This window comes from Calidris pugnax, unplaced genomic scaffold (assembly GCF_001431845.1).
Source record: "Calidris pugnax isolate Ruff unplaced genomic scaffold, ASM143184v1 scaffold44, whole genome shotgun sequence".
Taxonomy (NCBI): Eukaryota; Metazoa; Chordata; class Aves; order Charadriiformes; family Scolopacidae; genus Calidris; species Calidris pugnax.
The window spans coordinates 44,528,344-44,555,704 of record NW_015094506.1 but is presented as its reverse complement, the minus strand read 5'-3'; the positions used below and the strand labels follow the sequence as shown (position 1 = coordinate 44,555,704).

At 39.4% G+C, this 27,361-nt stretch overlaps 1 protein-coding gene across 5 annotated transcripts in view; it reads right to left on the bottom strand.

Annotated features, from left to right (window-relative positions):
* The window catches only part of ATXN7L1 (ataxin 7-like 1), a 116,706-nt gene that overhangs the window by 24,211 nt on the left and 65,134 nt on the right, over positions 1–27,361 (bottom strand). For 3 of the 5 annotated variants that reach the window (XM_014963826.1, XM_014963825.1, XM_014963827.1), the window contains 2 exons: positions 10,071–10,293; positions 765–1,048 (listed from right to left, as the gene is read on the bottom strand). In XM_014963826.1, the coding sequence (XP_014819312.1) occupies positions 765–1,048; positions 10,071–10,293 (507 nt within the window). Of the gene's footprint in view, positions 1–764; positions 1,049–10,070; positions 10,294–16,907; positions 16,929–17,335; positions 17,464–27,361 lie in introns of those variants that run through there. The other 2 variants (XM_014963828.1, XM_014963830.1) reach the window with 2 other exon arrangements.

Sequence of the window (27,361 nt, the reverse complement as noted above, 5' to 3'; positions counted from 1 at the left end):
AGCTGGCATCTGGCACCTCCGGGGAGCTCCATGGAAAAGAATTCTTCCTCCCAACGGGTGGCAACCTTTCTAAGGGAACCTCCGCCCTCCCATGTTGGGGTGTCTGTGCTTTGGTGTCAGGTTGGCACAGGGGCCTACATCCTCAGTGCCTAAAGCCAGCCAGGGCATCTCCTCATTTAATGGCACTCCCTCAACCCCACCGTCCCCTCCTCCTGAGAGAGACTGAGATCCCCACCCTAAAAATGTCATGTGAACAATATCTTCTTAGAATTTTCTAGTATTGAAAACCAAGAAAGAAGATCCTTTAAAAAAATCATGGCTTGATGGATAATCCAAATTCTTAAACCTCAAGTGTTCAACCTGATCATGACTGAAGTCACCCAACCAAGGCCCGTTTTCTTTTGTTGCAAACAGACCCAAATTACATTACAGAAGGCTTGAGAAAGCCGTCTGCCTTTCTGTTTTAATGAATTTGCTTCCTTAAAAATTTATATTTGGCCTGTTGACCAGTAAAGAAGCGCATTAAACACTAATTTCAAGCTAAACAGAATGTGTACTTCAAAAATATTTTACACATGCTAAGAGTGTGAAAGCTTTCTTATTCATATATGCAAACTGGCATCTTACAGTAAAAAAAAAAAATTAAAAAAAAAATCAAACCAGAACCAGGCTACAGCATTTTATTAGTACATTATTTCTGAGCTATAGGAATATTAATGAAGAAAGACAGACCACCTCAAAAGATGAACTGCAACATCACTTACCTGAAAGTCTTTTGTAAGGCTTGTTACTGCTTTTAGTGCCATTTTGGTGTTTCTTGTCTATTGATGGGGCTATAATTCCTTTGCCGTTCAGAATCTTTTCTGGTGAGGGTGGCACTGACTTGGATGTCAAACCAGCTTTAACCAGGGTTGGAGCAGGTACAGTGGATGAAGAGGCTGAGGAGGAGGTGACGGTGGTAGTGGTTGCAGAATTCATTTTAACATTGGCACCATCTGCCTTCACTAGGTTAGGAATTTTCTCTAGACTGACTACTGGAACAGGAACGCTGCAAAACCAAAGAAAAATCTTTAAGTTGTATTTTCTGTACTAAAGATTTACAGTTCCTTAATCCCCTTTCACAGATACAAAAATTTTGATGCAACTGACACAGTATCTTCAGACCAGACTAAAATGAAGTACTTAGTACCATTATTCATTATTTTTGTTCAATCAAATGTTTACAAAACCAGGCATCTGTGAAGCCTGGCAGTGTATAGAATTATGAAAATGAACATTTGATTTTTCTTTTTTTTTTTTAAGATTCAATCCCTACTATTCATAAACAAAATAAGTCTTTGGTGCTAAGAAAAACATACCCCTTACATATGTGGTCCCAGGCCTTTACCACAAGCACACAGGAGGTGTCTGTGTGCTCCACTAAACTCACCATGACAATGAAGTAGTTTGCTAACAATATTAATATTTTTAAACAAACACAAAAATAATTAATTTGCACAGATGTGTTTGAATGACATACAAGTTCTGGAAACAAGGAGAAAAGAGATTTTAAGATTAGGCATCTTAACAGCGGTCCCTTTAAAAGTATTAAAAATACTAGATTATTTAAATGTATTTTTAATACAATTTCATGAACCTAAAAATAAAATTTCCCAATAGAATTACTAGCTTAGTCAGCCCTTTTCAGAATAAAGTTTGCAATAACTAACTTTTCCTAACTGAACTACCACCACAGCATATTTGTGACACTAACAAATGTTACCTTCACCATTTGGCAGCAAAAAGGATTGAGACAATCAATTCCAACATTATTTTAACATTTCCGGCTCCTATCTGCATCAAGAAATGGCCAACACTGATTGCTGCTTTTTACTTACCCAACAACTCCAAAATTGGATGTTTTGTGACTACCAATTAATATATAAGTGATATATCCCTCCTTACTAAAGCAAACACAGAGGAAAAAATATTTATTTAAAAAACTAAATTCTCAAAGCTTTCAGCCCCGGTTTCATTGGAGGCCACAAAACTAAACATTTTACTTACTCAGTTCTTCCCCTACACTGCCTGAAGAGGTGATTTTGCCAAAAAGTTTACTATCTTTCATATAAGTGAATTCCCACACAGATCATGCAAAAATGACAATTTTCAGGCTATTTTTCCAGACTGAGCAAACAAAAGAAACACAAGTTTTCTTAAATACAAACGCAGTGATGATGTTTAAAAGGTAAAACAAATTCCTCACCTAGAAGCATGAGAGTCTCCTTAACAGTATTCTTTATTTTACGCTCTTAAATCACACAGAACTAAGCTAATTTCCGTAATTTGAATTCCCAGCATAAAGGTGACAGTCGAGGAGGCCATCCCACACAGAGAAACTTAAAACTTGGTGATTTTTTAATCTACTATTCTCTTAAATATTTAACTTGATGCATACACCTAAAGGTGAAATGAAACATATTTATAAAGAGTGTGAAATTATTCCTTAGCAAACTACTCAAGGAACAATCGGCTTCTCGCAGACCCCTGCAGTGATTTGCGTGGCTGCAGAGCTTCTACAGGGGCGTTACTCACGTGACATCTGTTAAACACACAGCGACTGTCACATCCCATCTGTTCTGAAGCACCCTGGCACCTGCAGCTCAGGCACCCAGAGCTTCTTCCCAGAGATCACCCCGGTGTCAGTGTCCCAGGACAGGCAACACCTGCCTGTCTGCACATCACTGCACGGCTTGGGGCTTCCCCACATTCACAAGTATAACATAATTTCAGTGTTTTGTGTCTGAAAAATGGCACCTTCACTGCATTCTTGCCAAGGAAGGAATGGTTAACAGCTGTGGAGCTTTTAGAATCAGAAAAAGATGACTTTGAGATGGCATTCTCCATGGGACACCCTTCAGGAAGACGGGAAACCAGGTCTCCATGGCTGCTAAAGACCATACGCAGAAAGTGGAGCGGAGACTCTCCCATACTGCAAAGCTGTTAATCTTAGTTCTAAGGGTATTTTAACACAGAAAAATGTACAAAACTTGATATAAACAATACGTAGATAAAACTAAAAGGAAGATTTAGACACAAAGATATATTCTGGAGCTGGAATTAAATTATATGAAACTTCCACATTTGGTGATACCAAAAATACAGCAGTCAGCTAGTCAGAGTACAGATCTGACTGCAATAAAATACAGCCAAGTAACTAAGCAAAAAAATGTACCTTACTCATAAAACTAGAATTACATTAAGTATTTCAATGAATGCAAACACTGAACTATGAAACAGGATTTGATCGTCTACTTTTTTAAACTGTTCTGAATTTATTGAGTTAAATGATATTTAAAAATTGTAACATCTCAGGGTAGGAATTAAATTTTTTTTTTGCTTTTAAACAGATGGCAATTACATTTTCTGAAAATAGGATACTTTTTTTTTTGCTCTAGATCAAGCAGTTTTACTATATAAAAACTATGTAAAAACATATGAATAAATCCTCATGCGCAGTTTCTAAGATCTATCTTAATTCAAAGTACTAATACACAATAAAAGGGCCAAGTGTATTATCTGGCCTATTAGTAAAATACAGTTAATAAATGAAAAAGTTTGTGTGTTGTGCAGTGCTCAGAACCTCAAATCCCTGAGCACATATGGATGGATCACTGGGGTAATGAAAAAAGCCGACAGGAGGGTACATTTTTGTTTAGTTTTGTTACAGAACAGGTAAACCCTCACTATGCATTTCATTGCAATGTAGAAGAAAAAAGAAAAATACTGCAGTATTTGAAGACAGAAATTCTATAGGACTCCTGGCAGACTACAGTAAATTACTTGAGAGTTTAGAAGCTTCAGGTGGTACTTTATCTTTTTTCTTTAATATAAATATAAGTGGACGCTTATATTTGTACTATATAACACATAATGTTCCTGTTGGAACGGGTCCAGCGGAGGGCCACGAAGATGATCAGAGGGATGGAGCACCTCTCCTATGAGGACAGGCTGAGAGAGCTGGGGTTGTTCAGCCTGGAGAAGAGAAGGCTCCAGGGAGACCCTATAGCGGCTTTTCAATACCTGAAGGGAGCTACAGGAGAGCTGGGGAGGGACTCTTTGTCAGGAAGTGCAGTGACAGGACAAGGGGCAATGGTTTTAAATTGGAACAGGGGAGATTTAGATTAGATATTAGGAAGAAATTCTTTCCTGTGAGGCTGGTGAGACTCTGGAACAGGTTACCCAAGGAAGGTTTGGATGCCCCATCCCCGGAAGTGTTCAAGGCCAGGCTGGATGGGGCTTTGAGCAACCTGCTCTAGTGGGAGGTGTCCCTGCCCAGGGCAGGGGGGTTGGAACTAGGTGATCTCTAAGGTCCCTTCCAACTCTAACCATCCTGTGATTCTATGATTGTTTAAAGATGAATCGACAACGAAATGGTCAGTTGGAAGCTGTGCAGGACCAGTGACCGTCATCAACTACTAAGGACTAAGAGGGGAAATAAATCACAAATGCTTACATTTATATTTGATGGTTAAAGAGAGCTCTTCTCCCAAACTGAGTCTGAGTGAAAATTAAGGATTTATTTTAAAAGTTTGTTAGAAAAATGAAAAAATAAAGTTTTTAATCTTACTGTATTTTAAAAAGAATGTTTGAATGAAAATTCTGTTGAGAATTATTAAATACAACTGCTGAAAGGAGAAATTAGAAAAACAACATGCAACAAACATAAAAACTGAGGAAGGGCACATGAGAATTGGGTGCACAGACAATTGCCCAAGATAGGTGAGAAAAATCTGTATTCTGTAAAGACAAGTTTATTTTAATACACAAAAGAAATTCTAGGAATAATAGTGGTGCCTACCTAAGTGACAGTAAAATAGTTATTATTGATGCAAAAATGACAGAAATGTTTAGTATTTCTTTTATACTGAGAAGGCAACACGATAATGCTCTCCAATCAGATAAAAATGGTTTTTGATTCCCTCAGTAAGTGTAAAGTGCCAGCTGAAAAATCATGTTGTTGGTTTTCTTTGGTGTTTTGTTTTTTTTTTACATAAGCAAATCTGGATAACGTGGCCATGAGTTCCAAAAGAGCTGGGTCTCAGCCTATTCATTTCTAATTGAATCTTGGAATATTTCACACCTCAGAGAAGTAAGCTGAGTGCTGCTGTTGTGTCCACACTGAAAACCCAAACTTGTCTTTCCAAGACTTTGTCTTGGAAAAAATAATGGAAAAAAATAATAAAAATAAACTGATAAACAATTAGTTCACGTGGTTTTGCGGAAAATCAGATCGTGGCAAAGAAATCTGGTTTCACTTTTTGATGAGGTTATGAGTTAAACTGAAAAGATAACTGTGAAAAGGGTTCCAACTTTTGAAAGGCATTATAAAACACAAATAAAAACAGTTTAAAAGCAAATGTTAAACAACATAAAATTAAAAACTAGTTTTTCAGAGATTTATGATTCAATAAGGGTGCTTGCTAGGAGGAGGGCATTTTATTCATCGTTACCAAGTCTGATATGACTGAAAACTTCACTGGTCTTGAGAAATAAATAAAAGATTCCTGGTAAAAAACATTTGCTGATGGAATCAGGATTGAGGGAAACTAAATAATGAAGAGACAAAGGCAGCTATAAAAATGCATGGAGTGTTTGGTAAAGTTCATTAATTCAAAAAGACATTTTAATATAAGCAAATGTGAAGTTACACATGAAATAACAAGCTATTCAGCCTGCAGTGACGTAAGGGGAAACAACAGACTAGAAAATAGTGACAGAAATATTTAGTGGTTAGAGTGGATAAGCAATTTGAGCTTTTATTGTATTGTTATTCTTACATTAAAAAAAAAGATCTGGTGAATTAGATTAAGGAGCGTATTTAGTTTTCACATGTCCCTGGTTATACTGATGCTGGAACATGGCTTCCACTGCTGCTGACCAGTGGCTCAATACCAGCGTTGATGAATTAGAAGGGAACCAGAAAAAGGCTACAAAAAAACATCTGAGGGCTACACCAAGTCCTTGATCATGACAGGTTTCAAAAGCTCATTCTCTTTTTTAGATAAGATAACTGATTTTCTTCTGCTTTTTCATGCTCTTGGTCAGGCAGCTGGACTTGATGATCATTGTAGGTCCCTTCCAACTGAAATACTTCTCTTCTATTCTATTCTATTCTTTCAGCAGAACCTGCGACAAACTCCCAACATAAGTGTGAATTTCCCTCCTAAGTATCTTGTAGCAATGCATTTTACTTCCAAGCCACTGCTTGTCACTGTCGTTCCCAAGCAAGAAAAATACTTGTAGTACGTCACAACACTCCTCATACCTGGAGCTCCTTATTATCTCTGTTTTCCTTTCTTCAGGCTTTTAAAAATTATTTTTCCTTGTTACGTGAGTTTGCTGGGTGTTTTTTTTTTTCTTTTTTGTCATTCATAACTATATTCATTCTAAAATGTCAGCCACTCATTCAACTCTTTTCAAATTTGTGAGAAAAGAAATTCACAAATATTTAAAAACCTAAAACGTTGTCCTACTCTACATTGCTGAGATGGCCTCTACAGTGTAACAAAGTATTTGTGATTTAGTGGTTAGAATATGTGGTCCAAGTTAACTAATGAATTTTTATTCCAATTCCATGCTGCATTAGAAATATCCTTAAATCTTGATTAGCTTCACTTTCTCAACCTCAGTATGAATAACGGTATTTCCTAACCCAAACAAATAAAGGCTCAGAGATGATTAAAAAAATCCTTTGAAAAGTGACATTATAGATTTTAAATTGCTTCCCATAGGTATATACCATTGTGATCCTATTTCTGTTTACAGTAAGAGTGTCAATTTTCTACATGTGGATGAAAACCATATAATTTCCATCTCATTTTCAGTCAAGGAGACTTACTTCAGCTGGCATCTCAGGATTTAGTTTACACTTTAACACTTTACCCCAAATTTACACTGCCTCAGGATCATGGTTGGGTGGAAATGAACACCTGGTAGCATCACAGCACCAAAACCCTCTACCCTTTTGCTATACCTCTTACCACCTCAACTGCAAGCTTCAGGAAAATGATTTACATTTATCTTGTGCGCAGCGCACGGGCGCTCCAGCACCGCTCCAGTCTCTGAGTGCTGCTGTATTAATAGCAACGATGTTAGAGATACAGGGGGAAAAAACCCAGAGCTGACATATTTCTAGCTGATGTATTCACAATAATCCTTCGTATTCCGACTACAAGAAGGGAAGTATTAATACAGCAGCTACAAAAATTAAACAATTCCAGATCTCTTTAATCTGATCATTCAGATCACGCTTTTTAAAGCATTAGTCGAGGAGCAACCTGAACCTGTGCAGGGCATCTCTGAACAACACAGGATGTGAAGGAGAAAAAGAGCTACTCAGTCAATGTTTAAGATTATGGCCCAACCAAAAAAACTATAATGATTTAAGAGACGGCAGAGTTGGGTCTCCATGCAGGCAGGCGTGACGACAGACACATCTACTGGGCCACGCAGTTGCAGAGACCATTGCTGAAATCCTGCTACTAAATGTAACAGCAAGCATTTAAAAGAGATGCTGCATGAAAAGATTCAGGCAAGCACACCAAAGGTTATTCCGGGTCTGGAAAGCAATCATTACAAGTGACATGATTCCTGAATTAAGCTAATTTGGTAACTGCCTGGAAGAACCTATGTCAAGTAAATATTTGTGGTATGACAGTACAACATAACAGACAAAAGCACTGAATAACTGGAAGCTTCTGAGGATGACAAAGCACAACACACTTGGATACATGATGAATCCTATTTGCATTTTTGAGACAAATGTATTTGTGTCAATTGAGTATTTCTTTCTAAAAGATAAGTGGGTGAAATCCTATTACTCGTACAGACAGCTGAATGGAAGATATGATCTTATCTTAAAAAAAGAATAAATTTTATTAATAATTGCTCCTCTAAGAAAATCAGACCTGCTGAGTATTTCCTAGAATTCTAAATAAAAATTATAATCCACTGATGAAATAGCAACAAACGCTTTCTTCCGTAACAGCTGTCAGCTCTCTATAACCTGTGATGATTATCAGACTGATTTTATTCTTTAACAAGTCGTGTAATCCAAGGCACTTAACACAAAATTTTGAAAGACAATTGCACTGATCTCTGCTTCAGACCATTTGTGATTTATTATGTGATGATTAAAATACCATTAACTACTATATGCCTCATTTTTCCCCACTGGTAAACAAAACTACAGTATTATCTCCCAGCAGAGCTGCAAGAATTGGGTAATTCACAGGTGCAACTACCGACATATTCATTGCAAAAGTATTAACAGAGCAGTACAACAATTTTAAACGGCTAAATTTACCTTGTTAATCATCAGCCAACGTTTGGGATGTTCCCAATAAAGGGAAAAGGGATTGGTGGAAATGCTCAGATATTTTGTTCCCGTCCAGCTTTTACTGACTGACAGAATGCCATCTGTTGCCAGAACGGAAGATATTGTTTACAGATTCAGTTAGTGTGCTGAAATGTGGATATGTAACCTGCTGTCTGTAGCACTAGGATGAGAAACAGGTTTATAGTCAACAGTGTTAATATTCTGAAGTTCTTTCTGATTTTGTTTTAATTAGACTTAAAAAAAATATTCCTCTTTTGTACAAAATTCCTCCACAACACACAGAAGAAGAGGTCACTATTTGGTCAAGAACACCTTTATTAAATAGTAAATGAGGCACGTTAACTAGAATAGCCTCTTCTCATCTGTGTGTGTGTATTCTAAACATCCAGATTTTTCTATTTTCAGAATTACAAACTGTAACTGTCCAGAATGCACATCATGCTCATAGAGATGGTGGATTCAGACTTACAGGAAGATCAGATTTTGATCAAGTTTGTTCCAGTGCAAGGTAAATTCTACAGTTAGGCAGAAGCTGCTCTCCTTGAAACGATACCAGCTACTGCACGTTTCAGGCAGAAAACGAGCTATTACTTAAACACAATTTGAGTTTAGGCTTTGTCTTTCATGAGTAAATGGTTTGCATTAGATTATTTACTGCTTTAAGGCAGTTGTGTCCCGAAATGCTACCTAAAATCATGACCTTCTTATGCTAGATATTACATATAAACGGGAAGGATGTTTACAGTTAGCAGATAAAATTTAAGAAAAAGGAAGTCTTACTATCTCAAACGCACAGACACAGAACTGAGGCCGAGGAGACTAAGGCCTAACAGTAGCCTGTGCAGAACTAGGAACTGAACCCAGATCTGGAGTCACCAACCTAGTCACCTAATCACAACGCATCTTTTCTGTAGATAACTAAAGACAAACTAGTTTCTCATGGGATAAAATAGTGACCCAGTTCTGCTTTCATTTACATTTTTGCCACCCTGCTGCTATCATCACAGTCACGGGAGGATGGGCCTGGCAGTCTCAAAGCCTATATGTGTATATATATCACAGTACATGATGTAAGATGCCCCCAAAATAGTGATTTCTGCAGCCAGAATTTTCTTCTGTCTTCTTATAAGGCATCAAACATTATTGAAGTACAGAACAAACTGCAACAGCAGCTGCTGTTGAAGATGAATGACTATAACCAGTAAGTTCTCATGATCATCAGTTAAGCCAGTATTAAGAACTCTGCAAAAAAAATATCCTATTGATTAACAGCATTCATTTTAAGGGCGGATACTGTAATGGAAGATGGACCTTAAATATAGCAAACTGGGTCAATATCTCAATTGGTATATGCATCTTAGAAAAGCAGACATTTGATGGAATATCAGAAAAGCAATTCAGTCCTTTTGGGTCCTTCATATATATACGTATATATAATCATATATATATATGTGTATATATATATATATACACACATATATATGTATATATAATCATATATACATATATATTTATATAAAATTTTAAAACATCCCAGTTTCCTCCCTTAGGAAATGCAGAGGCTTAAACAATAAACTTAGATCAAATGAGAATATGGATTATATTTTTTTACAATTGTGAAATATACATAGAGGTAATTACTATTTTTTTGAACACCAACATCTTTGGCAACTATTATTTTAGTACTTACCATGGTTTATCCCGTGATACTTTCGAAGGAAAGACTGTGTGCTGTTTGCTACTGGAGGTAAGTAGATTGTCTTTGGGCGTTTTGAATGGCTTTGAGTTGCTGCTGACAGGGTTATGGCCACTGATACAGGATTTCGGTTTCATCTGTACTAGGGATGTCCTGGAATTGCAGGCTGGAGAAGCTGGAGAAGGGGAAGGTTTACACATTGAACCGTGTCTTCGTTCTGTAATGGAAAAATAATAAACTTTACAACATTTCATAGACTACAAGAAAAAAAAAAAAGTTAGAGAAGAGGAAATTGTTCCTCTATGCTAGTTGCGATGATTTCATCACTGTGAAGAACACAGTTCATTACTGTTGCCAATGTAATCAAGCCAAATGATAATTAAACAAAATCAACTCTGTGGAAGTGCTCTGAAAAATGCAAACGTAGTAAAAAAAAAAAGCTAATAATCTACAAGAAAATTTCTCCAAGAAATTTCAAACCATTTTTAAAGCAATAAGCAACCACCATCATCTTGCGTGAGGTACAGAAGGTGCCCCAGCTCTTCAAGTAAAGAAGAAAGAGGAGAGTATGTAACAACAGCTCAGATGACTCGGTGAAATACTCTCTGACAGACGTGAGATTGCTTCTATAATGGTTTATGAAGAATTCATGTGACCCGGTTATTGGGCAGTTTACTTTATGACTATCTCATTTTGGGTTTAATGGGAAGCTATAAGGAAAAGAACCGGAAGATTGAAAAGTAGCAAAAGGTCTACTGCCCCCCAGCCCCTCCAGAGAGGCAGGCTCGGCCTGGTTCCTAGGTAAAATCAGCAATCAAGCTAAAAGCTTAGTTTTTTCCACACAGAGCAAATGGCAAGTGCAAAAAAGCAGGAAGTTCACGTGTCAGTTACAAACAATTCATCTGGAGGTCAGGCCCATGTGTAAGCACCGTTTTGTGCTCACAGGAGGCCCTTCTTCAGTACTGCAAACAGCGAGGCCTTGCTCGCCCCGCCACAGGAGGACAGCCTTCAGGACAGACGGACGTCAGTCAAATTCATAGAAACATAGAATCATAGAATTGCCCAGGCCGGAAGGGACCTCCAAAGGTCATCTAGTCCGACCTCCCCGCAGCCAGCAGGGACACCCCCAACTAGACCAGGTTGCCCAGGGCCTCGTCGAGCCTCTCCTTGAATATCTCCAGGGAAGGGGCCTCAACCACCTCCCTGGGCAACCTGTTCCAGTGCTCCACCACCCTCACAGTGAAGAAAATTCTTTGGGTTTGGTTATTATTATTTTTTTTAAATCTGAATGTGCTATCCCTGATATTGTTAAACACAGAGATTGTTTTGAGAAACTCTTTGGTCATTCTTTACAAACGATACACTTCTCCAGTGGAAAAGCGCTGGTGCTTGGCCGGATCACAGGGGGCTGCAAACACCCGTCTCGGTGCTGCCAACTCCAGCACAACCACAAAGCATTACAAGAGAGAGGAGTCGTTTGTTTGGGTTTTGTTGGTTTTTTTTTTTTTCTGAGAGGTGCTATAAATCTTTAAGAGTCCTGTCCCTGCCTTTGCGGGAGCCCCCTTTCCCCAAGGGCATCACCCCGCAGGGAGCCAGCCGGGCGCTCCCCCGCCGTCGGCAGGGCCAGGCTGTGGGCAGAGGAATTTTCCAGTCAGCAGGGCCGTGCCCGGCAGCAGCTGACTGGGGACTGCGGCACCCGCGGTGGGCACCAGCCAGGTATCCCCCGCTACCAACACAGCAATCAAACCCGGCAAGTGTCACGCTATTATAGACCGGCAACTTGGGGCAAGCTGGAATTTCTCCTTCGACACCCAGCACGCTTTTTCCTCGCCTAAAGCCTTCAGCGCGTCAGGTGAAGAACCCAAGCGGGTGCTCCTCCTCTGAGCTGGCGCAGCAGCGGGTGAAGGCAGCTCGGGAAGGGCTGGATTTACACCCTCAGCCCCGCGCTCACCCGTGCGATATTGCGAGGGTAACTAGGAAAAATTTTCCCACACAGAATCAAAACACGACAATTTGTCTGGCATCCTCACAAGTAAAAACTTGCCAGAAGCAGAAGGATTCATCCATGATTAATCTGCAATAGGTGAATACCTCAAGAACAAAGATAAATGCTTAAAAAAAAAAATTAAAGAATATCCCGAACGGTTTCTATTATATCTCCAATGACTAAATAAAGGCATTTTCTATTAAAGACCAAGCACTTCCATATCTTCATATTCACAGCTTCAATTACAAATGCTGAAATTCACTTCTCCTGCAACTGAAGAATAGTCTTAATTTTTTTAAATACATATTTCTCTGAATTTCACTGAATTTTTTAGAGTTGGAAGGGACCATAGAGATCATCTAGTCCAACTCCCCTGCTAAAGCAGGATTGCCTAGACCTTGTCAGAGCATGCATACAAATATTTTTAGATACATATTTTTTTTATTTTTTAGTTTTAAATACAAGCTCCCCTCACACCCCAAATGCCAACTGCAATTTGCTGGTTTTCACCCCACCACACAGCTCAGCCTGCAGCCTCTGCCTTTAGAAGTCCTCCGCAGAATGGAGTTAATTTACATTCATTTCACCTCAGGTTTGTGGCAACAACCGTTTAAGCTAAACATCTGCCTCTGAAATGCAGAATTCCATTCACAGAGTATTTATTTCATTAAAGAATAGTTATTGTTTCAAGATTCACCAACTATTTCATCAATTTAAATTAGCTTCATAAAAATTTGCAACTTTCCCATTAATTCCATGAGGGCTGATGAAAAGGAACTGCCACGTAACCAACAAACCCAAGCTTTCTAAGTGAAAGTTGGGAAAAAAATTATTTCAATACACAATTTCTATAAATTTAAGGATAATTACTCCAATCTTCACCACAGCTACGGGTCTTCTCAAGACTGAGTGCCTTCCAGTAAAGTCTGTCTTCGATATCATCCCTATGGATATATTTGGAAGTGAAATACACTATGCTATTAAAATTAATCTTCCGGAAAGATGGACATTCAATATACTGACCATCTAAAATTATATTTTAAAGTCATCTAAGTATCACGTCATAGCAAGTTATTTTTTAACAGTCTCTTTACACTGCATTTTCAGTCAAGCTAAACATTTGGTGCTTTTCCCTAGACAGCTTTCTCAATTTACTAATTCCCAAGAGCAAAACAGTACATTAACTTTGGATTTTTTACTATAACATAGAAAATGAGGGAAAAGGCACTGTCATGATATGACAATATATATATCCCTGACAAGCGCTATTTTAAATAAATGTTTACTTAAAAAGACTGGAAGGAAAAGTTCCAAGATTACATATTTCACCTGAGCGTGTCAGATTGGCGGTCATTTTTGTGACCACAACCAACTTCTATAGTCAGTGTTTCTTTTTACCTTCTCAAACCTCCCTCTGCCTCTGAAACACAGCTACATAAAGTCTTCCATGTTTTAGACAGACCCTGACACATATTTGAGAATTATCAGCATTACCCAGCTTCTCTTGAAATTTCCTAGAAGCAAAATGGAAATTATGACCACTGTAAACACACAGGAGGAAGAACATAAATAGTCGGTGCCACACCACTGATGGTGTGTTCAGGTGCTGCGTGGAGGGGGAAAATCTGCACGTTTGCTCAGGTAAGTGAACATCACTTCAGTGTGAGCAGGAGAAGCCAGTGGCAACACCATGCAGGTAGGACCGCAGTGGAGAGCTGGAAACACAAGTCCCTCCAAGGGGGTAGAAACCCCCTGTTTGAGCTGGGCAAGCACGGCCGCAGGAGGCTGGACCTGCCGAAGGCGTGAAACCTCACAGACAATTCTCAATGGTGGGGGCATAAATCATAACTAAATATTAGGTTGCCTCTCACTTCCTCCTTCCTTACTACATATGTGGTAGTGAATCAGCCTTAGGCATCGGTTATCAAAAAGAAATAATGGGAATATATGACAAAGCAAGAAGGCTATCAGCTGTCAAAATCAACTGCTTAAACAAGGGTGGGGGTGTTTCTCTATCAAACTGAGTTATCCTGGTCACATCTGCTTTTTAAAAATTTCTACAAAATTGTCTATTTGTATTTTACATATATATATATACACATAAGGAATTACACACAATATAGAAATCTACTATTATACAGCCTACGTAAGAAATTAAGCTGTGAATAAAAGACATTTGCACACCAAATAGCTGCCATAAAATCCAATATTCACATACTAACACCTTCAGGAGACAACCAGCCATCTGTGTAAAAATCTCTATGCTGGTTTGCCGTTCACGTGCAGACGGATGAGATCTAGCAGGGCAGGTGAACTCATACACACACAAATAGGGACACGGCCGTCCCTGTTTACATACAGAAGAGGCACAGTCACTGGACAAAAATGAACCTAAAGTAGGTTCATGAAAATTTTTGCCCCTAAAAATGTAAAAAATCCTGCAAGGCAACTAGAAAAGCCGTTATCGCTCATAAGACACTAACCTAAATTTTACATGCATTTCAGTTTCTGCAGAAGCCTGCAACGCTAGAAAATGTGCGCTCAAGTTTAAAATATGAAAGAGAACTTTTCCGATTCATTTAAATATTTCCAAATGGACGTTTACACTCCACATAAATAATAACACATATTCCGTTTTGTTTCTAAATACCAGTTGCTGTCAAATCTAAGAGCAGAGAGAACACAATCAAAGTTACAATCCTCTTTACCGCATTAATCCTTCTGCAACCTCTCAGCTGTCTCAGCGCAGCCACTGCAGCAAGTGACAAGCAACATGTGACTTCTGCTGTCAAACAGTTAATGTATTAATGACATTAATCTCAGAGGAAAGTTTAACACTCTCTCACTGAATTAACTGCACTTTCTAAAGAAATCAATTTCAGATCAATCTCTGTTATTTTTTCTAGTTAGTGGCAAGAGTCTAAAAGCGCAACACTATATATCAGCCTAATGCGCTGCACAAACTCTGCATCAGTAGCATTGCGAGCGATCTTAAACTATTCCAGGAGATTCTCCACGTCCTATGGAAACATGGATAGAGTCCAACTTTCTCAGCCAAATCTGAATTGTTTGCTAGATGTGAAGTCCTTATGTTGTTGGAGACTTAACAGTCCCTGAACCTCCAGAGCTCCTCTCCCATGCCCTTGTAATTCCATTTCTAATCCTCCTTCCTGCATCCTGCACAATGCAATCCCCTACCTTTCCCCAAAACCTCTGCCGCAGCTGCCAAAGTCCTCTAGGTCTGCCTTTGAATCTGTAATTCCTCTGGATCCTCTCTGACGGGTCACCAGGGAATACTAGCAGCTGTTTTGCAGGAAACGCCACATCTCCTTCTAATCATAAGCAAAAAAGCAAAGCAATAGAAGCAACATGAGCTCCAGAGCCACAAGCACAGCGTGTGGGAAAAAGAGGCAAAACCACATTCTGAGTAGAAAGTCTCTTCTCAAATTTTTGCCTTGACTCTCTCACACAAGACCAGGCACTCACTTAGCTCTCAGCAAACCTTGCAGACGACGACATAACAATAAATATGTTGCCAGTAAAATACGCCAACCATATGTTTCCAGTTGGACTGCAGTAGTTTTGTACCCAAAAAGATCTTTGTATGATCCTGGAACTGCAAATATCTCTACTTTGGACTACAAACAAAAACTTCGTATATCCCACCTACATTCATTCTTACCCAACACATGCTACTCAAAATTGGTCAAATCAAGCGGACAGTTTTTGCCCACAGTTAGTGCCTTCTCCATCGGTGTGACACAGAAGATTGCAAAGGAAAAAAGCCACCGAGACAGCTTGAGCGCAGAGAAAGATGTGCCTTTGGTCTTTCAGTATTTTTTTTGCAGGTAGTTAAAACGAAACAACAACAACAAAAAAATCCCTCTAACGTTGTCAGAAGAGAGATACTAGAACGTTGTCAGCAGCAGTCATTTTGAAACATTACTCTTGTTGAGCACCATCTGACTTCCTGCCTATGAGGCCTGAAGCAAAAATCAATTTTAGGTTGACCCACGAACAACTCACAGACCCTGTGTTATGGATTATACCTTGGCACTACACTTGGTAAAAACAAACAAAATATAATTGCTAAAACCCAGAAAAGAAAGTTATTTGCTGTTAGTAAACGTTACAAAATGACAAAACTCCTTTTACGCTTGTATTCATCAGAACCCTTGAGTTCATGGCCCTTCTACCTAAAATAGCATAAACTAATTTATCTGACCGCCCCTAACACAATATGAATACTGTTTGTTATTCCCTATTTATAATATTTAAGCAGATGGTAATGAAATTTAGTATCTCATGCACACCGTGATTCTGTTCCAGCAATGTATCAGTGTTGTTGATGAAGATGTCACCTATGGTTACTCCATACAGCACCTATGCACAATTACCCGTTTTCTAGTTACAGTATATCCTGAGGCGTTTTGTTGCACAGCCCTCCGCTCTGCACAGTTGAGCAATGTATATTTACAGTTTCAGTAAATAGTAAGTGAAACCTGCCACCTCGTACTGATCCCAGTTCAAAGTTTGCAAATGTACTTGGCATTAATTCTAATAAAACTAAAACAGGAAAAAAAAAAACCCCACACATGCCCGAAAAGCGACAGCCAGCAACCAGAAAACTGAGCAACGAGACTCCTTGCAGAAATGTGTCATCCTGCAGTAACTGGCAGCTGGTTCATAACAAGAGTTCATAAACACCTTGTAAGCACTTTCATTTTGCAGCCACAGTCTACAAAAACTTAACAAAAGCCAGTACGTGAGGTTAAGCAAAAATAAACTTGGATTTGATGCTAAAAACTACAGCATAACGTTGCGAGACCGAAGCATAACTTTACCAGCCTTTTGGACAAAACACTATTCCAAGTCCAGCTGAAAAAGTTTGGAAATAATATCTGCAGACCGTTCCACCCTTCTCGCGCTGCGCACTGGAAAGGAAACAGCACAGTCGGTTTCATTTTGATACTTCTTGTAAACTGACAAAGGAAATAAACTGCCAGCTCAAACCCCCGGACTGACCCGCTGCATAAAACACAGCTCGACAATCGCGAGCTTCATTCCAGGTCAAATGACATAATTGGGAAATTATCAAGTGCTAAAATAACCACCCTTCTGCTGGCGTTTATTTACAATAAACACAAGCCTCGCTTTCTGACATAAACCCACTAAAACGATTCTCCATTTCACAAAGTCTACGAGTGAGTAGGATCAGCAAAATTATGCAAAACATCCTGCTAGAAGAAGAAATGTAAACTGAGCCACTTACAGAGAGGAGCAGGCTGCCAACTTAATCTGATTCTACGACGACTGTAAACATGTACTTTTGGAACGTGAAAGGCTTCACATTGCCACAGATGCCGTCAGAGAAACACAGCGACGTGATTAGGTATTCTGCACACGGGGGAAAAAAATCAGGCAGATGACCTGCCGCAGCAAATACCAGATCAGTGCTCGCACACACCAACTGTTTTGACTACAGGCACTTGTTAAGCACCAAGTTTCAGGTCCTACCAGTTGGACACCAGAACTGATCCTGTGCCAAGAACAACAAGCGCTGAAAACGGCTGCGGGGTTTTTTTTTTTTTTTTTTTTTTTTTTTTTTTTTTTATATAATTGTTGATACAACTCAAGTAACTGCAGAAATGAACCACAGTGCAAAATTAAAAGCAGCAAAAAAAAAAATATATGCAAGTGTATATTTAGAGGAAGACACTGCATTTTTTTCTTTCTTGGTTCAGGAAAGAAGGAGGGTGTTTGTGTTTAACACAGTAGGACGAACCTGCTGTTTTCCTGAAAAATCTTTTATTTATGGGATAACTTGGCATTTGCCAGGGTAATTATAAGAGACAGGAGGAATAATCTCTAGAATATCAGTAAATTATACTTAAGCGGCCAAATCTCTTAAAAATGGCCAAATTCCATAAAAAGCCACACAGTCAGCATTTCCCAGAACACTTCCATTCCTCTTCAGTAGAAAGAGTAGGGGGTGGGAAAGGTCAAATGGAACACCAGCACAGCAAAAAACCGCTTCAAATAGTGTGAATAATTACAGTAAATGCAAAATGAAGCTCCTGGGTACTTGTCTCCTTTTTTTGCAAGGATTTCAAGATCTAAAGCTCCAAGGTATCACTGACATGTCAGAGACGGGAAAAAGATGGAAGAGTGAAAACCTTGCTCTGGTGACAATGTCAGTCTTCACATCGCTGAGCTGGAAGACCTAGATTTCACTCCGGTGCCAAGGCTTGTTTCTACAGCTATAAAAGGGGATATTAATGATTTAGGGTATTAACTTGATTTAAAAAAAAAAAAAAAAAGCTGGAAATGTAAGTAGGAATTCATCTCTTCTTGTAATGACACAATTCCACACGTGCAATCAGCATTTGTCACCTGATGCACTGCTACTGCAGAAAACCCCAACATTTTCTACTCTAAGTCATATGGGTTTCTCAACTCAGCAAGGCCAAAAATCCCCAGGCAAAAAAGAAATAACAGAGCAAGTAAATCCCGGGTACACACTTTTTTGAGTGACATTCTACCAAGGAAAAACAAGGAGAGCTTACACACAGACATGTCCCGTTCTGCTGGAGGAGATGCTCTGGCAGTCCAACATGAAACCAGTGAGACATCCTGATGCGCCTGGGAGTGTTTGAGATAAATGCCATCTCACACCATGTATCCAGTGCTTATATTATAAGGACAGCCTTAACCATCCTTTTGCACTGGTATCCTATTACCTGCTGACCAGTGGTAATGATATTTCTACCATTTTTGTTCTCAGTGCAAGGAAATGCATTATCAGCCCTGAACTTAGGACAAGTACATGAGGTGAAATGCTCAAATATTTCTAGCAATCAGGCAACGGTGACAAATGAGAATTTTGTGGGTGATTTTATATGTGAAGAGAAATCTTTCATTTGGCTATTTGTTGGATACAAGAAAAATGTATCTTTACATTTAACACTGAAATATAACAGAGAAACAGCACTCTAGTTTACTAAATATACAAATTTAAAAGCAACTCACCAATTCATTCACGGAATTGTTGGAGTTGGAAGGGACCTCTAGAGATCATCTAGTACAACTCCCCTGCCAAAGCAGGATTGCCCAGAGCACATCACTCAGGACTGCATCCAGGCAGGTCTTGAAGATCTCCAGAGAAGGGGACTCCACGACCTCCCTGGGCAGCCTGTTCTGGCACCCTTATCCTAAAGAAGTTCTTCCTCATATTTGAGTGGAACTTCCCATGTTCCAGCTTGTGCCCGTTGCCCCTCGTCCTGTCACTGGGAACCATTGAAAAGAGTCCGGCTCCATCCTCCCTCAAACCGCCCTTTAGATAATAATAAGCAATAATAAGGTCACCCCTCAGCCTTCTCTTCTCCACGCTAAAGAGTCCCAGCTCTCTTAGCCTTTCCTCATAAGGGAGATGCTCCAATCCCTTAACCATCTTTGTTGCCCTATGCTGGACTCTTTCCTCCAGACATCCCACTTAAATAATTTTACTCCAAACACACTGTTGCAAATGTAGGAAAATTTAGTATTGCCATCCTCTCACGCTTCGTATTGTGTAATAGATCTGTTTCCTCGGGCCTCAGGCAGATCTTTCACATCCAAGGTCATCTGATGATACATAGTTCTATTTATTTACTTATGCCTATCAGGTAAAATATTTCACTGTATCTCCATCTTTAATGACATTTCCAAAACAGTAACAAAAAAAGTAATTTAAGTACGTTATTGTTTTAGGAACTCATTGGATGTTCCCCCTCATCTATCATAAAACTATTACAGAAAACTGATACTTCTTTAATGCTTTACTTAATCCAAACAGATACAACAGCATTTCTTTTCAGATAAGACACGATAAGCCACAGAAGAGTGAGACGGGTCTATTGAAGTGGTTTGGCAAAACACAATGCTGTACTGCTACTCCAAGAAAACAAGCTATTGTTTTCAGGAGACTTATTTTCTTGATCTGTTTTTGTGCATAATATCATGTAAGATTTTATTCAATATCAAGATAACACATCACCAGCTCATTTTATCATTCCCTAAAAGAAACTCGTACAAAAATGGTAACTTTACTGAAATTAGCCCAGAATAATAGCTTTGCAGGACTTGTATATAATCTATTGTTTAAACCTTCTGGCTTTTTCAGCTCTAAGTATTATTTGGGATCCAAACACAACATCTGGTGAAACAATATATTTCTTAACAAGCTGTTTTATAAGCAGAGACATTATGAAAAACATTTTTCTAAAAATCTGTGGGTTTGATCCCTAAATTTGCTTCATCTCTGTTACTCTGATCTTCTCTGCCCCCCAGCACCCTCACCATTTCATCCCGTGTCCACAGTCCTTTGCCCCCCCAGCAAAAGAGCCAGGATAAGCTCTGTATGCTCTGTAGGTACACGTGTGCCAACTGCCAGTATGAGCACGCTACTGCCACGTGAAATACTGTTCTCTAGGGGCACGTTAATTAAGGTGTCTCTTCACAGTTGCTGATTCTCACAAGATGGCAGAAACTTTGCAATTTTGAAGCCAAATTGGCAGAGTTAAAAATTCTTTGACAAAATTGGTATAATCACATAATCTTATTGCTATTATTACTATTAGTAGTAGTATCATTATACTATCAGTATACAGTACTACTATCATTATAATAATAATTGTAATCTTTTAGGAAAATCAAGTTTAAATTTATATATGATTTTTTTTACTTGCTTTTCTATGTTTGCTACTCCTCACGGATATTCCCATGCACCAAATTAACCCTCCTGGAATATTCTGACATCTTTTGAAAATCCAGGTAACCAAACAGATCTGCCCAACTAAGGACACTGTTTTGTTTTGAAAACTGAATGAGTTTATATTTCAGTTTCAATTTGCTTTATCAAACCCTGCTACAAAAGCAGCATAACTGTCAGCGCAGAGTATTTCCCCATTCCAGATGTTTTAGATAAATCAGGCCGCTCATCTTTCAGGCATATTATTTGCTGTAGATAATAAAATCTATTATTTAGAATGCTTCAGGAGTACCCACAAGTGATAACCCATTAATATACAGCCTCCAAAGTGAACATGCAAAATAATTCCTGAAGAGGTCACTTGTTCATGTTTCCCTCACTCAATACAATAGCTCTTGTAAACAAGAAACCAAACTCTCAACCTTCTGCAGAACAAAACCGAACAGCCAATTACTAAAAGACATACCCCAAAGTGGGTTTGCTGGGCATTTTTTATCTGTTCCTCTCCCTTATAAAATATAAAAGGATATAAAAGGAAGTTTTCTACTTTAACTTGCATCATTTATGACTTCTATCTGTGTAAACTAAAGAAACTCAGACCGAACTGCACATGAATGAAATCGATGCAAATCAACCTCTGACAGTCCAAGGGGCAACTGCTTCATATTCTGCCTCTGAATGCACTTCTCAATCCTTCTTCACTGCAATGAACTTCATGTTTTACAAATTAATTGTGACAAACTATTTACCTGCTCCTAGTACTAACAGCTTTCCCATCATTGCCCAGAATGGGAATGTTGTATGTCCTGAGTGTAGTATATCTGCAATTTTAATGTCTCTTTTACCTATCTAAATAATTTCTTTCAGATGGGCCTTTACTCAGTTTTTGCATGCCTACTACATAATCAATAACAAATCGGGACTTGAAAATTTGTTGAAGCATGGTCAGTGTTTCAGATGCTGTGTGAAGGTAGGTATTTTCCAAGGCCACACATTGATAAGAGCATGGATCTGCATTTAAGGCATTCCAAGTTTATTCAGCCACTGATGTTGCCTCTGTCATGTACTAAATGTGGCAGGAATGGCACAGGGGAAAGAGACAGATGATTTCCATTATAACTACCTACCAAGGTGCATGAAGTCCACAACATAGTACAGCTGCGTAATTCAGCTTTCCCTCCGACCACTTCCAATACCTTCAACAACTTGTCACACAGTGCAGGTGGTTCCAACTTTCTGTGCATCTTCTCAGAAGCAAACACAGACTATATCTTAGAAAAACTTTTAGGAAAAAATAAATGTGGAGATGCTCACCACTGGAAGACACAGGTTATTTTTCCTATGGGGCACTCTAATGACTTTCATTCTATAATTACTTACATAAACTCATTTTGGAGGGGGGGGGAAATCACTTCTCATTAAAGCAAGGCATAGTTCAACTCAGAACAATTCTTGTGGACAGTAAGCAAACAAACCAAGATCATTAGAAATTCAACCTGCGAGCAAATCCACACAAAGGAATCACTTTTACTTGAAGACATTCAACTATGAAATATGCAACAGGACGTCTCAGAGAATAAGCATGCAATAAACACCTTTCCGAGGTATCAAATGTTTAATATGTATCAGTCAGCTTTGATTTAAACCACCCTAGTCAATTGGAGTGGGGTTAAAACATATTAGGATGATTACTTCTACCAGGGCTTAGTTGGCTCTTTATAATGCTAGAACCTGGCTTCATCCATGCTTGGTTTAACGTGTCACTTCAGGTGGGAAGAAGGAATAGTTCATCTGTTATTAAGAGATGACAGTAGCCTTTGGTCAGCCAAAAAATGGTTACAGAGGAAGTAAGCTTGGAAGCTAACAGGAAGAAGAGAAAACAATTTTAAGACAAGGATTTGAAAGCAGGTTATTTATAGAGTCAACACTCAATTATCCATGGTCAGATTATCTGTACCAGAGATGCAGAAACAAATCAGCTCCAGCTGGGCTCATTAGCCTAGGTGCAGCTTGGTGCAAGTGTTCCTACACTTCTAGGGATGGCGTGGGTCCAGAAATTATGCAACAACTTTTTTTCAGCATAGGACTGAAGAGGCACTTTGGAAATGCCATAAAGAGACAACCAAAGGCAAGAGCATTGGGGAAAATGGCACAGACTCCAGATGAAGCCACCACCTTGCAGCACTACCCCTGTGCTCTGGGTCCCAAGGAGTTTTATTAACTCAGGCACAGCGTCAAGCCCGGGCTGGCTGCGTGCATTCCTGCCATGCTGCGTCACCGCCGCGTCCTCTGCCTGGACACCAGGGAGCTTGGGAGCTCGGTGGAGATAAGCACAAGATACTTGTGACAAGGCAGGAGCCATCCATCAGCCAGCGTGGCAAACACTAATAAACCCAAATACAGCTGGGGTGGCCTCCGCGCAGAGGGACTGAGCTGTGCTGTTCTGATTTTACTGTAAAGTCATTTAAACCACATATTCTAAATAAGGGAAAACTTAAAACACAAGTGCTTTCCTAACTGTAAGAAAACATAGCAACAGACAATACCAATCCCGCTGGAAGCTGTTTTCCTGGACACAATGCCAAAAGCATAATTGACAGTGAAATAAAAAGGTTGACAGGGAAGGAAGTGGAAAAAATCCAACGCTGTATTTCCTACCTGCCAATTGCTTCCTCTGCATCAGACTATCTGTGTTCATGCTGAAGGGCTGAAACCTTTCTCCATCTGCCAGCAGACAGCAAACTCCAGAAGAGACTTTATGCTCTTTAGACTCTTCTGGAAGTTGTCCCTCCTCATCAAATTGATGCTGCTATAGCTGAAAGAAATCCTACTATTTAAAGACACCCAGAGATACTTCTAAATTGGAGGAGATTGAGATTCAGTTTATTTTTTTCCAGCAATGGGAGTCACTTGACCAAAGAGGCAGGGAAAGGACAACAAGCAGGATACTGGCATGAAAAAATCTCAGCTATAATCAGCTGACTCCAGCTTGATTACAGAGGAGGAACTAAACTCTGTATTTGGCAAATGGATCACAGAGCAAGTCTTTTCTAAAGCTTTCTGCTGAGTCTGCCAATTGGTAGCTAGACAGTACAGCAGATTTAACCAGCAATGGCTAACAAGTGAACCAAAACTAACCATGCCTGAGACATCACCCCTGGGATTTGCCTACTGTATCTAAATACTGAGAGAAAATGGCTTCTTTACACTGAACAGCAAAATATGTAGCAGAGAACTGCTCAAGTAGTTTAAAGTTATAGCAAGAAACAGATGTGCACAGAGTATAGGACAAGGTAGAGGAAGGGGGTTACCTATCCCACCAGAACATAATTGTAACACTTGAGGAAAGACCCTAAATCTACAACCTTATTATCCCTCCTTCCTTTCTACCTAGTCCCAAATACCTTGACTTTCCAGGTTGCTTAAGGTCTGAAAAACAAGGAATTCAACAAAAACAATAGTTCAAACCTGAAATTCACTATGACAGATGTTACTTATCAGAGAACTCCAGCAGGTTAAGTTGTTATTATTTCTCCTTACATTTCAGATACCTAAACGTCTACTGCCTAAAAGATGATAGCAGTAGAAGTTAACAGAAGGTTTACCGTCTTTCTTTGCTGTTTTACCTTAGGACGTGAAGTTTACTCTGGGTGTTAGGGACTAATATATTTTGGACCATGTAGCATTCAGCAAACAAAACCAGAAAACATTATCTTCTGCTGTACAGCATTTGCAGGTCTTGTCTATATCTTAGAATACATATTAATGAGGACAACAACAGCACAAGCACTAGAAGGGAAAGGACTCAATTACTGTAACCAACAGGGAGCAAAAGATTATTAAACATTCATCAATTAACATCAATGGAAGGTTTAAAAGGTTTCACCTTTTGTTTGCTGAAACAAGATTAGATCAGCACTGCCCTCCTCTGCCCCTAAGCCCCATCAAACTAGGAAAGACCATAGGTGCCAAACCACTGCACTACCTCACTGCCCTGCTGGAAGCCTCAACTGCTGTAAGGTCTGAGGCAAGACACCCAAGGTATTTCCCCTTCCTGGGGGTTACTGCCACAGCGAATTTCAGCCTGTAACTTCCAGGTAAAGTGGCTACATATCTGTCAGGCACATACACATGAACTGCGCTTACATAAACTTTCTGTTCCACAACTGCTCCCCCCACCCCAAGGTACCAATTCTAGCCAGGAACTGAATAAGCAACAGACTGTGAAACACTTTCATAGAACTTCAGAGGTGGCACTATACAAAAGGAGAGTGAAATTTTATGGTCTGAAGGCCCCAGAGCAAAGCGTGGCAGCTGGCATCAGGCCTTCCGTGTTAATGGCTGCAGTCGTACCATGAATCAAGCAGAGATGCAATTTCTATTTCTACTCTTCTTCCCTTTCAAAACATTCCTGGCTCACCTTTGGCTTCAACCTGGTATTAATACATGGCTGCATCACAATGTAGGAATAGAGATCAGGCACATTGCAGAACGTAACCTTGAGTCCTTCAGCAATTGCTTCCCAGAATAGGCTGCGCTTGTCCTGCAAGCGCAGCATGAATTGCTGCCCCCAGATGTAGCCTCAATATATTGAAATAAGGCTGCTCAACCTGCTTTCACAAGCAATCGCGATGCATCCTGTATCAGCGACCTCTCTCTTTTTAATAATTTCACGTTGACATGTCACAAATCTTACATGCCCCCCATTAACTGTAAAATTATTAAATACCGTAGTGATATGGACTACTTTTGTATGACTTCTGTCTTCCTCTTCACAATTAACTGTCAAAATTTGTTACATAGCAAGTTTAAAGCAAATTATTCTATGCCAGTTTTGTATTTTAATTAAATATAAAGCAAGACTGGTCAGATACCTCAGGACATTTCTAGCTGTACAGAAATTGGAGCTCATTTAACAGCCATCGTATGTCACAGATACCACCTCCACCAGATGACACTGGTTTCAGGTAAACAAGTAGGTTTTCTTTTTCCCTTGAAAAATCTATTAGTTTTCCAGTGCCACATAGATTTCATAGCTATAACCATTAAAAAAAAATATATAGAAGAGATATATAACCTTAAGTTTTTCTCCTTCTAAGTTCATTAGTACAAATAGAGGGAGACTGCAATCCATGCACACAGCAAGACATTCAGCTGTAATTCATACTACAGCATAGGTACAGTATAGGTACTATAGCAGAGGTAACGCCGACCTTAAACCTGATACTATACAGCCCTTAAAGCTTGCAGGTAATCCCTCTCTTTCCAAGAACTCCACACTGAGAGAAATCAGATATATTTAAAGAATAATTCAGTATCACGAAAGTACTCAGTTCCTTTTAATTTAAACTTACACATCTAGAACCATATCAAAGCTTCCAAAAGCAAACGCTCAGCAACTGCCGTGTTCTTATTTAAAAAGCTCTATGGAATATATATATAAAGGAGTCCATAAAAAAGTTGACAGCTGCTAAGTCAAGAGTCAGCAGTTTGCCATTATAGTGTCACAGTGTGTTTAAACTGCTTTGGTATCACTGTTATGTTATTAGTCAAATAAAAAAAAAAAAAACACCAACAAAAACAAACCCCCCCAAACCCTACAAATTACTTATTTCTAAACCACTACCTACTACCAATGTAATCACACGGCTCGCACCATTTTTTTTGGCCATTGGCACATGTGAAATATATGTGTCAGAGCAAAACACAGAACATCCAAATACATACTATGCATAGGGAGAAATCAAAAGAACTTCTTTGCATAGATGAGTCTAGCTAAGTTTCTAAGTTACCTGCCTCTGGTTTTTTTTAACCTTCCCAAGCAGCTGCAAATGGAGCTTAGTGTCTGCCCACAAGTTAAACTCTTTGAAGCAATTTGTGTAGATTTGTGCAAATAAAAATCACAGACTATGTTAGACTCCAAGACTGTAAGCAACACGAACTATCATATTTGCACAACAGCATGCTGATATAGTTGGGGGAAAAAAAATAAATCCCAGTACAGATAAGCAAGGGTCAAAGTTCTAGTTATGCTTGAAGTTTCAGTATTGGCACTTCCTGATCCGAGTCTAAAACACTCTTAATTAAATCTATTTTGTCCTTCTATGCTAAAGTAATGAACTATGGTTCTCCCCCCTTCCTCATGTATCTACTTCTGATTTGCTCACTTCCATTTCTATAAACCATTAGGCCAGTTTTAAAAGGTCTTCAGTCCACAGGAGGCGTTGCCACCATGAGTCACCCAGGCCAGAGCTGGGCTTAGCCTGGCTGCAGGAAGCTCAGCCCAGGAGAAACCTGGGAGCTGCAAAGGTCCCCTCGCACCCTTTAGTGTCTCAGCCACTTTGGTCACAGCAAGAGCTGCTGACATCCCTGAGATGCCACCTCCCTCCAACTGCACAGGTATCCAAAGCTGTGGATGTTTCTCCAGCGACAGTTATGTCCTATATCCTCCTCCAGCTCCTGCAACAGGTTTCTCGGTGGCAACGAACCAACCCAAGGGCCTTCGGCGACCCAGCCTCGCACCCGGACCACGCTGCAAACCCCCCCCCC